Source organism: Triplophysa dalaica, chromosome 10 (genome assembly GCF_015846415.1).
Source record: "Triplophysa dalaica isolate WHDGS20190420 chromosome 10, ASM1584641v1, whole genome shotgun sequence".
NCBI classification, from domain to species: Eukaryota; Metazoa; Chordata; class Actinopteri; order Cypriniformes; family Nemacheilidae; genus Triplophysa; species Triplophysa dalaica.
The window spans coordinates 15194082-15217034 of NC_079551.1; the positions used below are offsets into that span (position 1 = coordinate 15194082).

Genomic DNA, 22953 nt, shown 5'->3' on the forward strand with positions numbered 1-22953 from the left:
CACTGAGATGTAAACTATGATTTTCGGTACACATAGTGTTTTCTGCAACTAATAAAACTTGATGTACATGATTTGCAATTGGACGGCATAAAAGAAAAAAAGTCTCTTTCTAACAATTAGATGTTCATTAATCTGCAGTGCAGGGATGAGATGCTTCATTTTCTAAAGAAAAAGTTTTGAACAGTTACACCAAATGGAAAAATAACTTTCTTAGAATTTAAATATACATCTATATTCCACATTTACACTTTCACATAATTTATTGAAAAAAATTCTCATTCAACAACAAAGCACTTTCTTAAGGGTTTAATGATATCAGAATGCAGAGGGAAAATGCTTTCAATTCTAATTTCATACACACTGCAAATATACACAATAGCATATATATAAATAATAACAAACATATGTACTCATTTCGTAACATTCTAAAATCTCAACAATTAAGTGAAAAAGAATCCAAGTAAAAGTAAGGAAAGTTTGTAGAACAAGAAGTCTTTAGTAGAACTTAACATTTTACTAGCAACAGTCATTAAAAAAGAAGAAGGAAAAAAAGGTGTCTTCAAGGAAGAGTCTTCTTACGGCCACCACCACACATCCTCTCTGGTGCATATTTTAAATATTTGGACATGGTCTCCATTACTTTTGTACTGGTTGTGTTGTGTGCATTGATGACTGCATCTAAAGGGAAAAATTAAAACAGCCAAGATCAACAAAATTGCTATAAATTTATGGAAAAGCTTTTAAGGATGTCAAAGTTATTAGGATCACAATTGACCTTATGCACAGTAGCTTCCCTGTTTTCGATAAGCCAGCTCAGTCATTTTCGCACATTATACATCATATATGTCTGCTTCAATTCAAACATCTTGATCCAGTAATACCAATTTTCTCTTCAATTCTATTCTGTTCTTTTAAAAAAAAAATGAATTACATAAAATTGTTGTCCTACTTTTGGTTTAACTGCTTCTATTGTTCTCATTTGTAAGTCGCTTTGGAAAAAAGTGTCTGACCATTTTTACATTTGACATTTCATTCATTTAGCAGTGTTAAAAAAAAAAAATACTGTGAAAATTACTTTATGTAACCTGATTAGAGTCATTACTGATATGCTCTGTCAAAAAAACTATAATAATAATTTGACCAACTAACTTTCAAAGCTGCTACATAGGAACGACTTTCTACTTTGATAGAAATGTAGTGGAGTGAAAAGTACAATATTTGTCGTTCAGATTTAGTGAAGTTAAAAGTCAAGTTTCCAGGAAAAAAATAATACTCAAGTAAAGTACAGATCCTCAAAAAAAGTGTACTTAATAAAACATTGTGAATTATTTGGGTTTATTTGCCGTGTCGCGTTGCTCCAGGAAGAGTGCATCCACAACATGAGTAATTCTGAATGGCACGTTAGTTCAAGTTCACTTGTGCATTCACGTCATTTTGTGCATTTTGTAATATTATGTTTATTTTGTATATAATCTGATTAATCTAATATAGGATGCGTTTCTTTGAGTTAAATAACGCGCTAGCAAAGTGCTCCAGTTTAACGGTAGGCCTATTCATTCAGCGCGCGCAACTCAAGCTGCAACGCGATTAATAATAACGATGATTAATTTGAGATGGTCATATTACATAACATGAGAACACTATTTTATTAAATCATTGTGAATTCATTAGGTTTAGTTGCCGTTTGTGCGTTGTTCCAGGAAGAGCACGTCCGCAACAGTCACACATCTGACAAGCACACATCTGAGGCAGCGTTGGTGACACGTTGTAGTCGTTATATTTGATTATTAAATAATTAATTTAATTAATTGATCAATCACATCAAAACATTTTACAATCCTACTAACCATTGTCATTCATTTGATGAGGAACATAGCGTTTTGAGCAGGATTTTCAGACCCTGTCAGACCCATATGCCACTGGAGTAGCATATTGCAGTAACATTACTATTATTTGCTCAGACAACTTGCAAAACAGTAAAACTAACATGAAAAACAATCGTGATAATATTGTGAATCATATTTAACACATAAAATAAAATAAACTCGATTGGATTGTTTTCCATATCGCCCATCTCTTTCATGCTCTTTCCTTTGGCCAGTCTCGCTTCCAATCTCGCGATATTACCGTGAATGGACAGTAATGACGACGACAAACGGAAAATTTAGCTTATGTAACGTTACACATTTTTTCCTGAAATTTTGTATCTGTGTGCACACGTATAATGTCTTATCCCTTAAAATGGACGTAGCAACCGCAAAAGCACAAAAAGACACTGAAGCGGCACGAGTAACGTTAGGCCTAAATCGACATCTGTAAAAGTAACGTTAGCCCGCCGCGACACAAATGTGGAAAAGCATTCCCTGAATATCGAATTAGAAAATTCATTTAACAAAATGTGCATTTACAATTTTCCAAGAACTGACACTCATGACCTTGCGTATATTTGTGTAATCAGAATTACCTTTTTGATCCCTCGCAGACCACTTTCTATCGTGCTCTTCCCTTGGCCAGACCAGTCTCGCTTCAAATTATGTCCTCGATCAGAAAGACGGTCAGGATAACGGTCATATTTTCAAACATAAAATGGCGCGCACAGTTTCATTGGCCAGTTTCATGAATGACAGACAGATTAACCAATCATAATCAAAGCAAATAAGGTTAAATAACCAATAGGAATTGTTTCAGTGTGGTAAAGCAGTGCAATCTTTTATTGCTGTTGATAATATTTATAACAGAAGGTTCATGATAAAAATGTAAATGGATAATCAAATAATAATCATAATGATCTTAATAATTTATTTATTCTGTGCATACATTAATTGATTCGACATGTGGATCTTGTAAAAAAAAATTGGATTTATAAGTGTTTTTATTACTCTTTTTCAACCATTTAGCATTTCAATCAAAATTGAAACAACAGCTGTCATTATTTCAACCATATTTCAACGTTGAAGGTTGGTAATGTACCGGTTGGTTTTCAACCATTTAGCATTAAACGTTATATCAACGTTGTTTCAACGTTGAAACAACAACTGTCATTATTTCAACCATATTTCAACGTTGAAGGTCGGTCATGTGCCGGCTGGGAAGAACAACAGTCACATAATTCATGACAGAATGATTATAAGACAATAAAACATGGACAAATTCACTCATTTTAAACGTAGAAATGAAACGTATTAGCAAAAGGTCTCGTCCGCCTTCATGACCTGTCAATCATCGCACCTTACTGTCGTCACGTGACTCCTGCTGCTCTCTGTCCGGCGACTGTGGCTCGTACTGAAACAAGTGGATGCACTTCGCAAACTGTTGCATTCATTATACAACTTAATTTTATTTTATTTGTTAAAACTGAAAACATTAGTAGGACGGTCTGCAAGTAACTTAATTGGTTGGATAGCCGCCCACCGTGTAACACTGGCATCACTTACTACCGGCTCATCCCTAAAATATATATGTGTGGAGAATAAATCTTGACCAGGCAACTATTGACACACCAGAGTTTTGCGACCGAAGTGTGCACAATGAATTGTAATCTAACAATAGTTAACAAAGATACTCCATTCAAGTCAACTTTATATACATAGTGCTGTATACAATTTTCATTGTTACAAAGCAGCTGTAAATGAAACATATTGACTATAAGCAAAACATTAAAGTTGTTCAAGTAAAAACAACAAAGTGAACACAAATAGAATACATGTACGCAAACAGGTTCATACACACCCACATGCATAATACACACAACTCTACACAAGTGTTGCCAACTCTATTTAATGGAAAGTAGCTAAAGCCTGCCCGAAAAGTCACTAAATGTCGCCAGATGACGTTACATGCAAATTTGCATATCAGCGACGTCAACATGTAGTATCTGACAAGTTAAGCTCTTCAAGGTCTGCTTCATATCTCTACTCTCTGAGCTGTCGTATATAGTATATAAAAACAATTCACACGAACAATAAATAGGTTCTTAAGTACAAAATTATTTTTGTGTTTCTGTTGGCAGACTACAAAAACTATGTAATAGTGAGAGAACTCGACCCCTTAAAACAACAGACCACCGGTTATTTTCATTGAACAGCTAAAATCCATTTGTGTTCATGTTTACACGTCCATAGTCATGGCGTTTCATCACGTTTCGTAATCATAAATGCTCAATCAAGGTCTATAAGTGATTAGTTCTTGGAAACACTGTTTGTACATAAAAACTGCAATCTAATCCACGCGTCAGTACGATCTTCAGCTGCTTCTCTCTGGTGATCATTATATCTGACTATTGCGTTGCATTACTTATTTTTGGATCGCAAATGTGCGATTGTTCATGTTAATGTGTTAAGCCTGGCTCAGACTACAGGAGTTTTAAAATCCTGACAGATTTGAAATTCTGGTCGCAGCTCACACATAAGGAGAATCTTATCAGATTCTCTTATGTAAAATCTTAAGCCTGGCTCAGACTACAGGAGTTTTAAAATCCTGACAGATTTGAAATTCTGGTCGCAGCTCACACATAAGGAGAATCTTATCAGATTCTCTTATGTAAAATCTTAAGCCTGGCTCAGACTACAGGAGTTTTAAAATCCTGACAGATTTGAAATTCTGGTTGCAGCTCACACATAAGGAGAATCTTATCAGATTCTCTTATGTAAAATCTTAAACCTGGCATTACATCTACATTTGAATCTCTTTTTCAAGCACTACAAAAATAGGTTTGCCCTTTGTAAACTTGCATTTATGAATGTGAAATGTCCAGAGAAGAAAACGTTGGACGTAAAGTTGTGTTTATAAATAAGAATAAATGTAGCAAGTGCAAAAATAAAAATTAATTGATTGGATTTTTATTTATTTCATATTTGCACATCAATAGACATTTTTAAAACATCCAAATACAGGATAATATTAAGATTATCATACCAATGGACGCCTTACGTAATCTCACCGGGAAACAGAAGTAAACAAAGCAGTTAATTTCACGTGATCTTTCACGACTCGGATTGTTAAATATAAGATCTCTCTCCAATAAAGCACTTTTTATTAAAAAAAGACATGCTCTGTTTAACAGAAACATGGCTAGAACCAGATGATTATATTACTTTAAATGAATCTGTCCCTCAAGATAATTATTATAAACATGAGCCTCGTCTAAAAGGCAGAGGGAGACGTGTTGCTGCACTTTACAAGATCTCTTTTGTCCTGTAGATAATACAGATGCCTTAGGAGTGGCCTTTAAAGATAGCTCTTAACTCCATGGGCGTTAGTCAACATGTGTCAGGACCCACTCGCCTTCGAAATCATACTTAAGATTTAATACTGTCTTACGGTATAAATGTGTACGACGTTAAATTCAGCAGGGCGAAGACATTTCGGATCATTACCTAGTTTTGTGTTTGCTTCACTGGCCTATGGCTGTAAATCAAACTCCTTGTTACAAATATGGTCAAACAATAACTTCAACTTCCAAATATTCGTTTCTCGATAACCTGCCTAAAATGTCTCAATTCCCTAGCATGAGTAATAACGCAGAAGATCTTGATATTACCACTGTGAAATTTAACTCAACCTTCTCAGAAACACTAGACACAGTTGCTCCTCTGCGCTTAAAGAAGATTAAACATAGCAGCAACAACACTTTGGTATAATGAACACACTCAGGGCACTATTTTAACAATCTAAGCGCATGGTCTAATGCTCAACGGCGCAGGTGCACTCAGGGGCGTGTCCGAATCCTCTTTTAAGTTTAACGACTGGAAAATGGTCGGCGCCACCAGGCGTAACGTCTTAACATTTGTCCCGATTCTCTTAATGAATCATGGGTGTTTTTTTGGCGTAATGTGCAGTTAGAATCATAGTCTCATCTCTCGTTCCCTTTATGTTCCAGTTTTGCTAGCGACATGGCAGATTCACTACTTACACGGCAGAATTTGCAAGAGCAAAGACTGGACGCTTCTCCAGAGAGGAAACGCATCTACTTGTGTGTGAGGTTAAAGCGCGCGAGCAGACCACCCACAGGACAATACAGGACAACCTGTATTTTCATCTTTATGTACACAATTATTATATTTGACATTGTAATACATTATTTTTTATATTTGGTATGTTTGTGTGCTGCTGCGCTTCCCTCTGTCTAATAAGTTTAGTGAAAGCCCATTGTGGACCCGCCCAGAGGCGCATTTTCTACTAAGGCGCTCTTTAAATTTTGGCTCAATTTGTTTATACCAGGTTTGAGTTGGTCTATGGTACAGTCTATTTTCAGTTCCTCAAAATAGCAACGCGCAACCAATGACGCCTAAAAAGACCTCTTTTACAGACCAGCACGCCACGTGCGCACAAATATGTGCAAATGCATCTGCTGGACGCAGGACGGGGAAACGAGAACTGCGTAGGGCTGAAACTAGCAAAAACACTTGCACGATGGGGCCCTTTGGTTCTAAAGAAAGCAGCCCAAGAAATGCCTGCTGGCACAGACAAACGAGAGCGAAAAAAAAGGAGAGCCAGAAATCCGTTATCAGCCTGTGGCACTGCTCAGGTGTAATGGAAGCCCAGGTTGCTTTGATATCTCTCATCTTTCTCTTGACAATACGCCATAGATTCTTTATGGGGTTCAGGTCAGGCGAGTGTGCTGGCCTATCAAGCACAGTACCACCATGATCATTGAACCAGCTTTTGGTACTTTTGGCAGTGTGTCAAATCCTGCTTGAAAATGAAATCAGCATCATTGACCTTGGCAGCAGAAAGAAGCATGAAGTGCTCCAAAATGTCCTGCAAGATGGTTGCATTGACTGTGGACTTCAGAAAACACAGTGGACCAAAGTCCTCTTTTCAGATGAAAGTAAATTTTGCATTACATTTGGAGATCAAGGTCCCAGAGTCTGGAGCAAGAGTCGAGAGGCACAGAATTCAAGTTGCTAAAAGTCCAGGGTGAAGTTTCCACAGTCAGTGATGATTTGGGCTGCCAAGTCATCTGCTGGTGTTGGTCCACTGTGTTTGCTGAAATCCACAGTCAAAGAATCTACCACCAGGAAATTTTTGATAATTTTTTCATGATATATATTTTTATAGATGTACCTGTATACAAGCAACACACATCCCTCTCGGGAATCGAACCTGTGACTTTGCGTGCTGATGGCCTATAGCGAGTTTTGTTATGATGCCCTTTTGCGTGTGTAAAATACAGGATTTTGCCACATTATTCAAAATGTCTGACATGGATATTGTTCAACTCAGCACACCCCCCAACGAGGTCAACTTTTTATTTTTGGACAAACCGCTTGCAAGTGATTGGCAAAATAGGCATTTTTCATAAATTCGGACCACTACGTGACGCTGCACTGAAACACAGCATTTTACCTCGTAGGGCCTATGATGACACTTTTGCATTGATACGTGAAAGTTTGGGAAGGATACAGCATCAAATTCATTTTAGCGAGCTCTCCATTGAATATGTTGACACGCTGTGCGACACTTGACCAATTCTGGACCAAGATTGACCAAGCGAAAATCCTTTGATCAATTTTTGTCAGCACTGTCTCTACATACTACATACCAAATTTCGGACAAATCAAATTATAAAAAATGGCAGGAAAACTTTAATGACGGAAAATTAAGCCATATGGTACATCAGGATTCAGAGGAAAATATGATTTTTTTTCTACGGCCCACAGTCCAGAAGTTATGGGCAAAGATGTACATGAAATTTTGGACTGGCGGTGCCGCTAAAGGAATTGAGATAGAACCACAACATTTTCTTGGATAATGTTAGGACTGTCCGGTATCTGTGTGTAAAATTTCATTACTTTCCTGCGTACATGTAGAGATTTGTGTTAATTTGTTTAAATGAGCAGAAAGAGTTAGCCCCCCAAATATTTATTTTTGCAATGTTTGTTACATTTTGATTGCTAATGTTTAAATATTTACCAAAAGGACACATTCAATGTTGTAATGAATGGCCACTAGGTGGCAACCGCGGTATAGAAACTCCCTGTGTGAACAAAAAGAGGAAGAGTTAGCGGACGAGTGGATAGAGTGGACACGAGTCTGTGGTTGTGAAGTAAAAATCTGTAACGAGATCTATGGAGTGATCGTGAATGTGCTGGTTGAATAAAAGAACCCACCTGAATCACACGCTTGTTGTAGTCTTCTTCAAGTGTGTTACAAAAATTGGCGACGAGGATGGGATTGGCAGTGCCGTATTGAGTGTGTCACGATGCTGAGCATGGACCTAGAGCAGCTCCAGGATCGGCTAAGCGAGGCGCTGCTCCGCCTGCAGCTGGATCAACTGAAAGAGGTTTGTGAATATCCAAAAGTGTCTGAAGAGGGACAGAGTAAACGGCACTCGCTGATCAGATTAATCAGTGAAGCAGTTGACGGTGTTATAGAGACAGATGATAATGACGCCCGTCTATATGTTAAAGACTTGTTAGAGTTTGCTAGCGGGAAGACGCAAAGCAGCGACCACGCGATGCAAGATGGCGGCGGCGACACAGACAGGAGTTCTGCGGAGCTCGCGGATTTAAAGAGGCAGTACACAGAATTGCATGATCATTTTGAATCGTCCACAAATATGCTGAAAAATGAAATCCAACGCTTGAGTTTGAAAGTTCCTGATGTGTCTAGTCCCCCTGTGCTTTCCCAGCAGCAAGCGATTCCTGAAGACACCATTCGACGTGATTTTAAGATTAATGGTCATATAGGAGAACGGGGACAGAACAATAAGCTGTCATACAACAACTTGATGCACCAGAATATGATGCTGGAATAAATAAAGGACACCGAACAGACGAACAGACCTGTATCATAGACTGATAAACATAACTCAGGAGAGCCGTGAGTCACCACAAAATTTCCTTTTCCGGGCTATAGAGTTGAAAGAAAGGCTGCTGGCTGCTGCCAGAGAGCCTGATGGAGAAGAATCATACAGTGCAGATCTCATACAAAGAAGGTTCCTACGTGCACTGGGGACGGGATTGTCCAACGACCACATCAAATATCAGCTTAAAGCCTGCCTTGATGATTCGAGAGTCACAGATGAAATTCTCATCACGGAGATGAACGAAGCTGCAAGCCTTGAGAGGGAATGACAACAAAAGTTCAAGAAAAATGCACACGTGATAGAGGCAAAAGTTCATGAGGTTCAAGCAGAACTACATACGAGTCAAGAGAAAATTATCCATTCTCTCGCAGGTAAAGAACAGTCTACATACACACAAGTGAAAGCTTTGAAAACACCACAAGTCATGGATAAGCGAGACTCTGAGCTTTATGAGGTAGTCAAGCAATTGAGAGAGGAGATTGGCGAGATGAAGAAAATCATGAGTACGTACCGTGGCGCACCGCCCCGAGAAAGGAAACGAGGGTGTCGTGGATGTCAAGACCTGGGTCGTGGTGAGCAGTGTGACCATTGTTTTTTTTTAATTGCGGGCAAAGTGGGGATCTTTCCAGAGGATGTAGAGGACCACCTGCAGGCAGAACAGAAAGAAGACACTCAGTTGACAACATGTCTGTGACAGCTCACACCATAGTATCACAAAGTCTGCAACATCAAAGGGAAATCCTCTGTGATAACATTAAGCAGTTAGAAGCCTGTGAAGCAGCAAAGCATAAAGAGAACTACCTACAGCTTATCAGATCTGTCAGTACCAATCAGCTGTCTGCCAAACGCAATGCCCAATTACTGAATCTAATCGGAGAGAAATGTATGGTGAAATGTTTTTTCAATGTTGTGGAAACTACAGCATTGTGGGATACCGGCTCACAAGTTTGCCTCATTAATGAAAAGTGGAGACAAGAACATCTTCCTTGGGGCTTATCCCCTAAAAACTAACAAAAAAAAATTGGTTCTCCGCCCCTTTGGGGCTTGGCCCCTAATTATAATAATAATAAATAAAAATTAAAGTGAAACAACACTATGTTGGCTTTCTCAAGCCAAAATAATCCATCAACATCTCAACAGGTGTCCTATTGCAAAAGCACTTTCCAAAGTTTAAATAAAGGACCAGTTTACCTTGTTAAATAATTACTATTAATTAATTTTGACCTTTTCATTTTTCCTCAGCGGTATTTAGGCATGTATCCAGATATGTACTTCACCGAGCAACCAGTGAAGGAAGCCATTATGACCTTCCGCAACACACTTAAGGAGCTGACCGACGCCATCAAGCGTAGGAACGAAGGATTAACAATGAGTTATTGTTATTTGTCCCCAGACCAAATCCCCAACAGTGTTGCAATTTAAGAAAATGTTTTCAGAGGTAACAGTAGCATTTTAAGGCCTAAATGTTTGATTTAGAGAAGAACAGCTCTACTTACAAAATGTAATTGTTTGGCAAATCATAGAGCATTGTGCCATTTTTGGGAGATTTTTTTGAAATTCTGTTTCATTCATACTTATTGAATGCGTAAAGTTAGGGAACTATCTTAGGGGTGATTGTTGGTTGCCCATTGCCAAGAAATCGGAACATTTTATTTGGCATCGCTTTTAAAGATCACACAAGCTTATGTTATAATCCATTTATTGTCTTTTTATTCTTTTCTGTATTCATATACACTTGTATAATCAAACCACTATAATCCATACAATGGTATTAATCAACACGTGTTTTGATTCATTTATATAGTCTTCATTACTCATGGTATATGGTTTATATGTTTTAGATGATTGTTTTACTTTTATGGAATATTTGACCTTACATTTATACTGGCATCTGTATTGATTTAGATCAATTTATGTACACGTGTATTCAGTGATTGTTAGACTTAAAGTAGATTGTGGAGGGAACAATTATTTTAGCTTACAGTATATTCAGTATGAGGGAGTGTTTTATTGTGTTACCTTCAAGGTTAGCTTATAAAGATTTGGTACTATTGGTGTGTTGTATTTGTTCATGAATGGTTCTAAGGAATTGTTTTTATATTGTGTATAAACAATTCTGACTGCACTTCAAATGGTTGTTTCATTGGTTGTTTTATCCCCTGGTTGCTCTCATAATAAGAAAAATTAACAAATAAAGAGATGTATCACAATATTTGTTATACCACATCCTGAGGAACACAGACCTTCACCAAATACAATGATTTCCCCACAGAGTTTGTATCTCTATCCCACACAACACACAACAATGAATGATGATGACAAACTCACACACCTTCACATCTGTTCTCTTCTCCCCCTCTTCTCTTTCTCTCCCACCAAGCTCAGAGCACCTCTAAGCTCACCTATGAATTGGATATGACAAATACCATATTCTTATAAGAACGAAGAATCTTCATATGCATATTTAGTATCATTTGAAATCAGTGGTGTAGTTCTAACAAAATAAAGTGGTGTACTAAACTATACAACCATAACCCCAACCTGTTTGTTAGTTTTTCTAGTAACATATGGCAATTTGTTCAGTTAAATATTTATGGATAATTCTTCACTTACACTTTAAATATGAAGTTATAGAATTGGAAAAAGGTTTGAAAAAACAGGTCTATCCCAGCAGGCCTACTGTTGACCTCAATACAATATTTTACACAAAGCATCATATCTTTTAAACACATCACATATACAAGATTACAAAAAAGACATTTGAAAGATTTTACAGAATACAGATGTAACTTTGTCAACATCTCTGTGTCAATAATTTAAGGTTAAGATATTAACGTATGAAGTAAATGTTGCCGTAAAAAACAGACTGCATTATTTTAAATGTAGAATACACGTAAAAAGGTTTAAAATGACTGTAAAGAAAATGAGATGAAAATGAAAATGTACGTTAAAATAATGTTAACAATAACAGAGTACCGGTGAGACGGAATGCGTGCATGCCTCGGCTACACCACTTTGACTCCGCCATTGGGCCAGTGGGTGGTTGGTGGTTCTTCTCACAATTTTCACCACCTTACAGTTGTGTCCTCATGACAGTTGGTTTATACTCATCATAAGGAAATATTTTTCATCTTCTTATAATTGTTACTGTGTGTTTATCTAGTTTTTTTTTTCTAATTTGGCGTCCAAGTTAGGTGTAGGTAATATGGATTAAGAAAAGTATTTTGTGGAATTTACTTCAATAATGATATTGTCACAATGGTGCGGGCATTTCAGAGTTAGGATACATATGCAGCTTTATTAAATATACATATATAGGCATTAATGATCAGCTTCTGTAAGCTTTATATATATATATGTGTGTGTGATTAAGTATTCAAATTGGTTCCAAAGTTTGGTTCTAAAATGAGATAACTAATTTTCACTTAAAATGTTTTTTTTTTATTGTTAATGTGCATTCCAATTAATATCTACGGAGCCCGTAACCTGTGAACGTTTTGCTTACCTCGATTTAGGTAAATCGCGCGCATGTTTTGTTAATTAGTTCCCTCGATAAGCGTAAATCGTGCCCACGTTTTATTAATTCGTTCCCTCGATTTACGTTAATCGTGCTTACGTTTTATTGATTTGTTCCCACAATTTAATGAAACCATCGGTATTTTACTAATTTAGACGTTGCTACTTTTATGGACAGAGAAACGTTAATTGATATATATTTTGAGCTGGGATTGAGTTATAAAGACATTCTCCGCAGCCTTGCATTGCAAGGAATCGTCTTATCAGAGCGGCACCTGCATCGCATATTGAGGGCAAGGGGGCTATACCGGCGTCGACATGATGATTTGGATGCTGGTATTGATTTTATTGTTCATCAGCTAGAAGGATCAGGAAGAGATCATGGGTATCGTTGGATGTATTCAAAGTGTTTTCATCAAGGAATTAGAATCAGAAAAGAAGATGTAACGATCATTATTTCTTTGCTTGATCCTGTTAATTCCGAGGCTCGCCAGAGCCGACGCTTGAGAAGGCGACAGTATTTTGCTCAAGGACCTAACTTCATATGGCACATAGACTCATACGACAAACTGAAGCCCTATGGAATTTGTATTAATGGCTGCATAGATGGGTTTTCTCGAAAAATGATTTGGCTAAAGGCTGCTTTTACCAACAGCGACCCACAAGTTATAGGAGGCTACTTTGTTGAAACACTCGAGCGCTAGGAGGGTGTCCCAGGCTCGTACGAATTGACATGGGCACTGAGAATGTGATGGTGAGAGATATTCAGCGGTATTTACGTAGGAACGACGATGATGAGAGAGCAGCAGAACTCAGTTACATTACAGGAACAAGTACTGCAAACCAGCCAATTGAAAGTTGGTGGGGAGTGATGAGGAAGGAGGGAATTGAACACTGGATCAGACTTTTCGGAGAGCTCAAGGACAAAGCTTTATCACAGTTCTCATTCATGTCAACCATTCAGGTAATAGGCTTTTAGACTTTGAACAGAAATGAAAACACTCGAACTTAAATACTGTCACTATCAAATACTATCATACTATAAAAGGCACATGCAAAAAATAATTATAGTATGGTCAAACGTGTAACAAACACTCAGCGCCTATTTGGACTTGATTATTATGAATTGTCATTATGATCTCGTTATGTTGTGGCTATCGTCTATTGATTTACATTGTGCATTCGTGGCCAAATGTGGCAGTAGCCTATAAATTCTGATTTACAATAACAAAGCAGCAAAACACAAACATTTATGTCACTGCCAATACTTTTTGCCACGACGGTATATAATGCAAAACTCGTATCAAAAACTATGCAATAGGTCATGTATCAAGTACATTCTTTGTGTCTGCTGTAAACAGTAAACATTTTAAATTAGTTATTCGTATTAAACATCACTAGTCCCTACGCTGGTTAAATGTTATTAAATCAGTGTGTAAAATATGTACAATATTCAGACAAATTATGTGTTAATGACTTTTTATATAGGAGGAGTTAAATGAGTTACAAGACGTTTGGAATGCTCACCGTATAAGGCCGTCTAAAAACACCAATGTGCCTTGCGGAATTCCTGATGTCATGTTCATTGCACCGCACCTGTGGGGTATGGAGGACCACATTGTTCCACTGACAGAAGACCTTACTACTTGCAAAGAAAACTGTAAGTTCTGCCCTATGTGACGAGGACGTATTTGATTTGTGCACCATCCTAATGGAGGAATCAGGTTTGCAGTTTCCCTCTACAATGACACAAGCACTTGACCTATATTTACATCTTAGAGATACTGTGCGTCTAAATGTAATTGGACAAGCAAATTAAATTGCCTATACAGCACACTAACTCATTGAGTGCATTTTGCTTGAGTAATGATTAAAAGACAATTTAGTATAATAATGTGCATTATTGAGTAAATCATGATTTGAAATGTGTATATTTCTAGCCTGTAATCAGGTATTCTTGTTTGTTTTATATACATAAATTACATATCTTACTTTTTGTGTCATATCAATAAATGTTTTTGTTACATATTCTTAACATAAATGTACAAATTACTGAACTGTTAGGGGTGCAATGGTGAAATATCGGTCAGTTAATTGCATAGTTGTAATTAAATGGTCCTTAAAATAAAGACTTTACCAGAATAAATCAAATCAAAGCATAAAATGTTTGTTTCCACACAAAAAAATACTACATCAGAACACAAGTGTTATATATTAAAATGTTAAAATAAAGTTATTTCAAATAAAACTTCTGAATAAAAATGATAAAAAATCTGAAAAAAAGAAACATGCACATTTCCTACACTTTGCATTATGTACAGAAAAGTGAAATTTCTCGCATTAGTTCTTTAAACAGAAACTAAAATATATAAAGCAACAGTATTTGTGATGTAATTATGGTAAAGACTGAACAAAATACACTTTTTTACTCAACATGCCCCTGAAGATGAACAAATTTCCATTTTTCTCAATCAATGTGATGTCAAAATCTCAACTGATTAATAAACTGACCAACGTAAAACACACTATAACAGTAACAACCCTGCCAACATTGCTGTTTATCTAGTGCTTTTGTGTGCCAAATTTCTTCTTGATTGCTTTACATTGGGTCACTGTGCACTTAAATTTTGGGGTTTAAATAATATCCATGACCCACATGGAGCTTGAAAGGATCTTATTGAATTCACTGCGGAGATCTGGATAACTGTGATAGCCTTCTGGCATCTTCAAAATGCATCCACATGTGTGTGTTTGTGGTCTGGGAAGAAAATCAGTGGTTTCAATGAACTCGATTGTAATTGGATTCTCCATTAAATCTGATCCAGTACAGAAGCGAAGGAAAAGCTGAAGAGTGTTCAGATCAATTTCACCAATGTAATTTTTTATATACCGTGCAACTGCTGTCTGGGATGCCGTCATGTCACCTGGGAAGTGTAACAGCTCCTTCACTCTTTTTGCAGTTGGTTTCTTCTTTGAAGTTGCTTGATGCAGATCATCTGGTGCTAGCACACTTGCTACATGCACCATATTGGGACGCCAGGACTCAATCACATACATTGAGGCCTGTATGATGGCCTTTAGTCCTATTTGTGCTAGCAGAGGGACCAGAGTGTCCTTGGTGGGGACCTGTTTACACTCATGTGTATCAAGAACATCAAAAAGTTCTTCAGAGTCAACAGCGTCAAAGTCTTTCAAAGCATTCGTAAGGACAGCTCTTTCTTGTACAGACACATACATAAAACGTGGACACGATTAACGTTAATCGAGGGAACGAATTAATAAAACGTTGGCGCGATTTACCTAAATCAGGTTAAAAAAAATATGCAAAACGTTCACACGAATAAATAATTTGTGGGAACTAACTCTTAATTCGTGGCCACGATATATATAAAAAAATGTTGTGAGTCACACGTCTAAGCCCATCCCCCCTTGTTGTCAGTTATAATCCCGCGAATGTGTCAACCGTTCACATCTGTCCCTGTCTTGTTTTACCCCATCGTGGGTCTTTTCGTTGTTCCTGTTTAGGCAATAATAGTCATTTCCGTTCAAGAACTGCTGTCTGCATTTTAGGTCCTCTGTGCAAATCATGACAGACTTACTAAACAAACCAAAAATTCAGGTATGTTCATGCATATTGACCTCGCGCAGTCACATATTCTCCCTGGAGACACATTCATTCTTTTGTTTTTGCGAATTCTGCCATGTAAATAGTGAATCGGCCATGGGGATTGAAGAGAACGGGAGATGACTCTAATTGGTTTATTTGCACGCCATGCCCAAAACACACCCATGACCCATTTGAGAATCAGGAGAACCGGATAAGACCATGCATGCACCGACTGTTTTCCCTACACTTAAGAACATGCACCTAGATCGTTATCATAGGTTTTATTAATAAATAAACACTCTCCTGCCTGCACAGCTAAAAAAAAAAACGATTTCACAGGTTTGCAAAAAAAACCTTCTTTGGAACTTTTGTTAGTGAAAAGTGTTTTCACCTCGAGACACCAAAGCCAAATGTTTTATGTCTTCGGCGCCACAGAAGTATTGGCTGTTCTTCAGCTCCACCATGAGTAATCTAAAAAATTGCCTTGTGGGACCTCCAACCTCTACTGTTCCGTTCCCGGTGTTTTCCGCATCCACGAAAATGACATTAAGCCTTCTTTGTGGCGCAAAACGTTGGTGAGCAAATGCCCTCATGGCCCTTAACAGCACCGTGTCTCGCATAACATTGATGTAGTTGGACACTGGTGGAAATCCAGGGTCCAGCTGGTCCTCCAGTCTCCGCAATGCAGTTTCCATATCTTGCCTGTAATGAAATGGTTACAGTTTCTATAAGATTTCTGACATTGCATGCCCCTTTAAGGGACTTTGGTAGTGTGTCACAACCTTTGGTTATGGTAAAAATAATAAAATAAAAACTTTGGTTAAATTGTGGTTTTGTGTTGTTCTTTTACAGATTACTTACATGTTTGCTGTTGTTGGCCGGGATGGGTACATTTCATTAAGTTGATGTTCACCAGAAATCCTGTTCTGTAATCAACACAAAACAATACAATTTAAAAATACATATTCTATGTAATTCTGTGTATTATCTAAAAGATATTCAGAAAGTATGCTAACGGTTTTGAATTCGTACGTATCTTTTTTTTTCCAAATTTGTAGTCACCACTACAAAGTCAATTGACTACCAGTCCATTTTCAAAGTTGCTTAAACAAATATGGTACCTGTTACAAGAATCTCAGTAAACTTTTGTGTTTTAATCCATAGGAACCAGTGGGATAGTCCTGATGCACGAGAGCTGCGTGACATCATCGGGGATTCCGGATATAAACGGGCGTTGAGGCAGCAATGGCGTCTCTTGGTCTCTCCATTCCATGCCCATTGCTCTCCCAACGCCTCTTTGGATTTGTTTTGTTATGTTATGTTATGCTTGGATTTCTTAAGTAGTAGCAGCGGGTAGCGTATTTCATTTTTCAGTTCACATTTGTTATTTAGTAAGAGCTGAAGCGAAGGAAGCAGTTGCCCGGCAGACTCACCTGTATTATATTATTTTGTCGGAAGCCAGGTAAGAACTTCACTCCGAGGCAGATGTAGTCAGTTTTTCTGTTTTCTTAGTGTCCTATCCGTTGCCGCCTATTTTCTTTTCTTGTTAATGATTTATTGGATTTTGTTATACAATTTTTTGTGGAATTATATAACTGTTATGTTACCTGTGGTATCGAATTTTGTCATTGAATTAATTGGAGGCATTTTTCAAAGCAACTCAAGTTTTGTGATTTTTGATTATGATCTTTTGTGTGACTTATCTAGTTTAACAAGCCTTAAACTGGTTATGGGCCTTAACAGTCCCAAAGAAAGAACGTTCAAACTTTTTAACTGTTTGAAAATAAGAAATTACAATACATTTAATGTAAACTAGAAAAAAACAGTAATAAAATGAACAACGTCAAGATCACCACTCTGCAGATCCACCAGAGGGACCACCATTGTCCTCCCATGATATACTACACTTGCTCATTTACCTCACTATACTGTCTATATAAACCATTTTTTTAGTCTTATTTTTGGTTTGTTATTTTGCATGTTTGCGAAGCTGTCACCGGCTTCTGTTTAGAGTTCCTGTGCTCATGTTTGAATTTACCCGGTCTTGGATTATTTTGATATTTGCAGTTAAATAAACTCGCTGCCAGTTAATTCATACACACCATACACACTTTATAATTCAATGATTCATAAGTGTGTATGGAAAAAATACCGCTGAAATAAGGTTCAATGTAGGTGGAAGAAAGGAGGCGGGGTCGGCGTGACTGGGAGACAAGAAAGGTATTTATTTACCACAAGATGTTGTGCCACTGCGCACACACAATTTATGCTTCTTTAAAATTAAGTTCTCAACGTTTCCAGAACTCTGTCAGTAAGATTCAGCACTTCCTTAGCAGGTCTCCCAGTCAGTCTTTCTCGAACTCCTCTGAATCCTGCAAGCCTTTAAGCGGTCTCCTCACCAATCACTGTAATGTGACGCAGGTGATTTTAATCTGCAATCGACCTACTTGCTTACCGTGTTTCAAGTGTCTCTCCTCCCCGGTGGAGACATCATTAAACCACGCCCCCATTGCCACAACCGCTTTTATGCAGATCAGTCTAAAATAACGACATAGAAAAGTAAACTAACTGCATTTCTCTACGTTGATTCAAGAAACAAGTAGCTAATAAAAAATCTTACGATTTTTCACAAATATATAATACAACAGCATGTAAATTAGTTTACAACCAAAGAAATAATAATGCATGCCTAACAGAATTATTTCTGAATACTGGTAAACTTACATCATGCGTGTCCTCTTCATCACTTGAGATTACAACTGGTCTGTTTAGAAAATAGTAAAGACAATCCTCTTAACTGTTAAATTCATATATTGGAATTTGACATAAAACACAAAATCTACCCGGCATAAATAAAATAATTGAAAAGACACACACATTTGGACTTCATTTTGAGGTTCAACACAAGATGGATCAGCTCCAGCCTTGTTTAACCCATCTGCTGTTGATTGTTCTGTGGTCACACAATCCTGCTTGTGTACGAATTTAAAATATGTTATTTTACAACAAGCACATTCACCAACACGTTAGGGCACACAGTACCATACCTATTCTCTGATTGGCTGACTGAATCCTTCCATTCTTTAGAATTTTTGTTAGCATCTTTGCTCTAAACATGGAATAAAAAAAGAAGTGGTATTAACAATAAGATAGAAACAGTCATTACATAATTTCCCATTTGCATTTTTCAAGGTGTTCTGCCAGATGATAAAGCATGATGTGGCTTTTGCATGTGAAACACTCCTGCATGACAGCTGGAACCTAATGAATTTAAATTAATTAAACAAAACTTAAACATTTACATTATTCACAAACTGTTACTACAGCGCTTAGCACATTGCACTTACATGTTCTTCAGGTTGCAGCTCAATTTGTTTCTATAGGGGAATAATGTAAATAGGAGTAAATTTTCCTATGCAGTAATGTTTTACATAGGGAACAGAGTAGCCTGAAGGTGGCATTGAGATGTTGGTTAACTCCCTTCTGCGGTCACTCCATTTCTCGTTTGGCTCTTATTGTGTATAATTTTGATCAATATCCTGTATAATATGGGGATTGTTATTCACCCCGGTTATGAAGAAGTATTCATAGGAATGTTTGTAACATAGTTGTGTTAGTACATCAGAAATCATATTAGCTTAGATGAGTATAAGAATCAAGATTGTTTGAATATATATGAACTTATTCAGTAATTGCTTTCATAAAACATTTTAATCATTTTTAGCAATACAAAATCCAGTGATGTGTTAAAGGCCTGACCCAATTAAGTCAAACTTATGATACATTATAGCAAAATCCAGTGATGTGTTAAAGGCTTGACCCAATTAAGTCAAACTTATGATGCACAACTTATTTCTTATTTAAAAAAATTGAGTCAAGGTTGAAATTCCACCATTAAACCACAAACCTTGATGCCTAGAAATAATGGTGGCAGACAAGGACAGTTGGATAATAAAAAATAAGAGATAGCGGGAATTTACCTGATTGGTTTTGAAAGGAAACACCTCTGAGTAGTTTCACTATAACTAGAGGTTGGAAAACACCCGATTTTCAGTTGCTTTTGGGAATCATTTCACTTTGTTTGACTTGAACAAATAAAGTAAAATCTTTGACACCTGGACCTTCTTTGTCTGAGCAATTTTTGAACTGCAAGATCAGCATTTTTTCCTCATCACTCTCAGCAGAGGCGGTCGCATTTTTTCACTCCCCGTCCTTGCCCTTATTTTCCCTGCTTTTTTCTCTTGTTTCGTCACGTCTCATCTATTGAGAGACTCTCTGCACTGCCCTCCAAACTTGGAAATTATGGATCTGATCAACTGGTCTCTCAGCGCAATTGACACCTTTTTCTCGACGAGAAGACTGGGTTCATTAACCTGTCTGACCTGACGGAATGTTCGCAGCTGGCTACACGATGGACGGGTGGGAGAGATGGCTGATCGTGTGTCTGACGGCTCTTTCCATGGAGGACATGAAGATAATTATCTATTGGAACCTTGTGCTGTTTGGATTAGCCTTTGCCCTGGGTTATCGAAAAATTCATAAAACAGGAACAGCAGTCCAAAGCCTCATAAGGCTGCCCGTATCCATTGAAGCTGTGGGAAGAGCGGTCATCATTGAGACTGAGACTATTATTCGAAATATCGCTGTTATCAGGGAGATTTTAACAGCTATGGGAAGGAAAATTGACAGTATCGGAGATCAGAACTAACATTGACAATGAGGGTTGCCGTGACATATTGGAATATGGCTTCCCGACTAAAAAAAAATCACAATCTTATCTTTTCGGCTCCCCGGTTCCACCAACAGCCTTGGACAAGAGCAGCTGGTTCTTCACCGGTTCTTTGGGATGATTGAGGTGCTATATAGCCACCAAAGAACCAGTTAAGCCCTCAGTAGGCTATATAGTTATTTAGGATCTCAACTCTCTCTTAGTCTCTTTAGTTGGGGAAAGGTTTAAAAACAACAAGATAATTCTGGGTTGTGAGAGCTGTTAGTCGTAGTTTAAATTATGTGGAAGGAGAAAGGAGGATGAGAGAAAGCTGAAACATTGTGAACGGCTGTAGTCTTTGAATGAATGTAAATGGGTAAGGGACTTCATATGGGTGTGCGAAGTCACTGAAATTATATCACAAACTCAATTTAAAAGGCTATTGCCTTTTTCTCATATATTAACTTTGCTTTGTGTTATTTAGTGAAATATTATATAATAATGTTTTGTGATTTAAGCTTATGTAATGACATTTTTAATCATTTACTATGATCTCAATGCCCTGGCCTTCCGGTAGGAAACTGCGTTCAAGTAGACTACTAATTTCCAATGTCTTTAGTGTGTCACATACAGGGTGAATAGAAAAATATAACAAATTATAAATAGGCAATAGTCAGATAAATTATCAAAAGCATTGTCAATATTCTCAATAACTATAGCCTTGTTATGCCCACAAAACTGAGTTGGAAGTGTTTTCCACTTTATCACACCCTTGTTTTAAATGATATTTTACGTATATAGTTCAATTTCAATTTTCATATAGAAAAGGTTTTAACCGTACCCGTTTTAATCCTATTTACATATATTATAAAATTCCACCTTGAACAAGCACTTAAATCGATTAAAACCTGAGCTGGACCTGCTCAGAACTACCTTTGACCAGAGCACGTCACGTAACCTAGCAACCATTCGCCAATCAGGTGCACGCACCATGCAAGCGCGAGTTTAAAGCTTCCTGAGGAGAAAACTTCGTCGTTCAGGATTCAGACGGAAAAGAACCAAATATTTATCGAGGTGAGTAACAGTGCCACAGAAATAGGCTCTTTACAAAATGTATTGTGTAATTATAAACAGGGAACATTTTTTATTTGTATTTGCAAACGTGCCAAACGTGTTTGTGACACAGCCAAACCAACCGTGTAAGGTAACGCTACATTGCAGATTGAGTTTTCTTTAATATGCGAATACCATCACATTGAGGCTCAAAAAACACCAACAAAGTCGAACCAGCTGCAATTGCTAGTTTTTAACAAAAAACTGAAGCTCATTTTTTCCAGCCGACAAAGCTCGAGACACATAACGTTTACGTTAACCTCGAGACTAAAAAAACAGGGTTCAGTTAACGTAACAGAGATAAATTTCGTTTAGGGATATTTTTGCTTTATAAACAGTGAAGTGTAACGAAATATCATTGGTTTCTTAATGACGTGTATATTTTTTTGTATCTGTATTTACAGTAAGCAATACTGTTGTTTAAGTGTTAATGAATTGGATTTAAGATTTTAATGGCCTTGGGCCAGTTGTTCAAAACATTTAATCTGGATCAAAATTATCCGCATTTGGAAATCCCTTTTTTTCCTATCCAGGATCAGGTAATCCATCTTACTTTTATGCCGGTTTTTCAAAGCAACATTGGACTGGATCACTGAGATCCAGATACACAGTTTTCAAGATTACCAAATCCGGATTACAGTGCTCTAAATGGGACAACATATCACAATGTGGGCTATGTAAAGAACAGGTAGAAGTAAGAGCCAACATAGGGTCACTGTAAGTGTTTATTTTGAGCCAAAACACAAAAATAACATAAACATCCACTTCCATTCATAATTTAACTTTAATTAAATTATATTAAATAATAATTATATTAAATAATTACTTTTATGACCCCTCATCTGAACCACAACAAATAAAAAACAAATATACATTAACAAATACATAGTGGATATTTTGAAAACATCTTTAAAAAATAAAATGGCTAAATATCCAATTGTTAACGAAATAAAGAATGTTCAGGGTTCTTCTTCATCTGAGGAGGAGAGACCAGCATTTCCAAGCCCTGCTTTTAGGAGGCGGATCTGAAGTTTCGCTTTGGTTTGCTGCAGTTTGGTCAGCTTGATTTGTTCCTCTGCCAGGAGTATCTGTGCTTCTGCTCTTTCAGTTTCTCGTTTAAGAAGTGATTCATAGGCATCATCATTATTATTCGGCAAAGGATGCTTCAAGCCTCTTTTCTGAGCTCCTGTGACTGCTGGC

General features: G+C 37.3%; 1 protein-coding gene across 1 annotated transcript in view; it reads left to right on the forward strand.

Moving 5' to 3' along the window:
* The window catches only part of LOC130430795 (polyunsaturated fatty acid 5-lipoxygenase-like), a 69601-nt gene extending 58582 nt beyond the window's left edge, over positions 1 to 11019 (forward strand). The window contains exon 15 of the mRNA XM_056759948.1: positions 10052 to 11019. Coding sequence (XP_056615926.1) covers positions 10052 to 10231 — 180 coding nt within the window. The 3' untranslated portion in view covers positions 10232 to 11019. The remainder of the gene's footprint in view (positions 1 to 10051) is intronic.
* The last annotated feature ends 11934 nt before the right edge of the window (positions 11020 to 22953 follow it).